This window comes from Arachis ipaensis, chromosome B04, assembly GCF_000816755.2.
Source record: "Arachis ipaensis cultivar K30076 chromosome B04, Araip1.1, whole genome shotgun sequence".
Classification (NCBI taxonomy): domain Eukaryota; kingdom Viridiplantae; phylum Streptophyta; class Magnoliopsida; order Fabales; family Fabaceae; genus Arachis; species Arachis ipaensis.
In genome coordinates, this window is record NC_029788.2 from 48734234 (window position 1) to 48736563 (window position 2330).

At 43.5% G+C, this 2330-nt stretch overlaps 1 protein-coding gene across 1 annotated transcript; it reads right to left on the reverse strand.

The window, feature by feature from the left end:
• LOC107636435 (U1 small nuclear ribonucleoprotein C-like) lies at nucleotides 1081-2046 on the reverse strand. The gene is made up of 2 exons (XM_016339943.1): nucleotides 2037-2046; nucleotides 1081-1556 (listed from the first exon to the last, which is right to left on the reverse strand). The coding sequence occupies exons 1-2, from the start codon at nucleotides 2044-2046 to the stop codon at nucleotides 1081-1083; spliced, it is 486 nt and encodes a 161-aa protein (XP_016195429.1).

Genomic DNA, 2330 nt, shown 5'->3' on the forward strand with positions numbered 1-2330 from the left:
TAGAATAGTGATATTATTAATTCATAAGAATCAGCAGAGCTCCTAACCTTAAGCTAGGAGGTTAATGACTCATACTGTACAAAAAAATAGTGTAATTTGAAAATATTCCATTCCATTCTGAACAAGGGTGATCCATGTTCTATATATACTGATCTAATAACTAAGAATTACAGAAATATGATAGACTAGACTTAGTGGTGCGAAAATCCACTTTCTGGGCCCATTTGGTGAGTGTTTGGACTGAGCTTGGAGTGTCTCCACGAGCTAGTACGCCTTAGCGGCGTTGAACACTGGGTTGGGACTCCCTAATGGGCGTTGGATGCCAGCTACCCCCTTTTGGGCGTTGGACACCGAAAATGGGGCCGGTAGCTGGCGTTGAATACCAGTTTTGGGCCTTTATTTCCAAAGCAAAGTATGGAGTATTATATATTTCTGGAAATCCCTGGATGTTAGCTTTCTATTGCCATTGAGAGCGTGCCATTTAGACCTCTGTAGCTCCAGAAATGCTCCTTCGAGTGCATGGAGGTCAGAATTCGACAACATCTGCAGTCCTTTCTCTGTCTTTGAATCAGACTTTGCCAAAAATCCTTAATTTCAATAAAAAAAATACCTAAAATCATCATAAAACACAAAAACTCAAAGTAGAAACCAAAAATGTTAATTTAGCACTAAAACCTATGAAAATAGAATAAAACTTGAACAAAACATAATGAAAATCATATGAAAATGATGCCAAAAAGCATATAAAATATCCGCTCATCGGCGCAGAATGCTTAACGGTCACTCTTCCTGTTGCCAGAGAGCAATCACTTTTATTGGGAGGAGCTGCGGAGTTTGGTGCCGAGGTACCTGGCTCTGTACTCTTCTTTGGTAAAATCGGCAAACTTGTTCAAGCCAAGCTTGTAGGGTTTGTTCCTAGTGCTGTTATGTTTGTGAATGAACCGCAGGTTATCCTTGAAGATGTTGAACCTTCTCTCTTTCTCTCCCAACGATTGACATCAATGATTCAGAACAAGCACTAAATGCACAAACATGCATAATCATAAAATATCAACAACAAAAATAATAATAATTGAGTAATTAACAATAATAAATGGTTGAACTATGGAAGCAACAAAACCCACCAGCAGGAGGTACAGCCGTTTGAGGAGTACCTAGGATGGCGACGTAACAGTTTGGCATCGCGTAGGGTGGTCCCTGGGTTGGGATGGCGGGATGGCTGAGAGGAACCTGATACGACATCATTGGCTGCATGTGCAGTACAAACTCTAGAACCGCAATGCCACCGGTAGCAGAGGCGACGCCGGGAGCCAGTGCAGTCGTAGAGCTAACACCAGGAGGTGGAATCGATGGATTATGGTAGGCAAGGCTCGGCGGAGTAGTGCCTCTGGATGGATTTGGCAGCAGGGAGAAGTACAGTGCCTGAGGAGGCAGCGGCCGAAATGAGGGGGCAGCGGGAGGTGGGAAGGGAGGTCCAGCAGAGACCTGAGGGCCAGAAGAGGCAGTGGCCGGAAGGAGGGGGTAGCGGGAGCCGCGAAGGGAGGCCCAGCGGAGACCTGAGGCGGCACGTAGGCGAATGTAGGATGGTGTTGCTGCAACGGCGGCGGGGGCGGTGGTGCGGAGAGCAGAGTCGGATAGGGATTAGGGTTTGCGGGAGCCAGAGATTGAGATAGGGATATGGAAGGTGGTGCTGGATCGGGTTGTGATTCAGTGTGCTAGGTTTGGGTTCTTCAGGGGTTATTAGGGTTAGGGGTTGTGAGTGACGGAGAGTAAGTTTCTCGAAGCTTTTGGCCAAGTTGATGAGTTAGTAGGAATCAGGGGTTATTGGGTTTGGGTTTTTTTTTTAACCTTTTGGCCACGTTTTTAAAGCGTGCCAAATGAGTACCAGGATATAGCCATGCAATATAAACGCTACTGTAATGAAACTCTGTCGCCACACTTTCAAAACATCCCTGTTTCTCTCTATGGCCACACTTTTGAAGTGTGGCAGAAAAAAAAAGTAGCTGAATCTGTATTCAATCACCACCCTCACAAACGCATGGCCATAGGCCTTTTTTCTTGTAGTGTAACTCTACTAATTAATACAAACAAAGTACAAATTTTAACTCAAAATGGAACTAACCCCTTCCAAATAGTTTTAGTGAAGCTATAGCTTGATATATCCTCTGACAACCTTTTTTCCTGTAATACCTACACAAATAAGTTAGTAGTAAACAATTCATTTTATTAAACTTCCATACAATTGTGTCTTCTCTTTCTCTTGTTAATTTGGCCTTAGGTGGAGCGAATTAAAAAATATTTTTAGTCATGCATATTATGAAAATAATTTT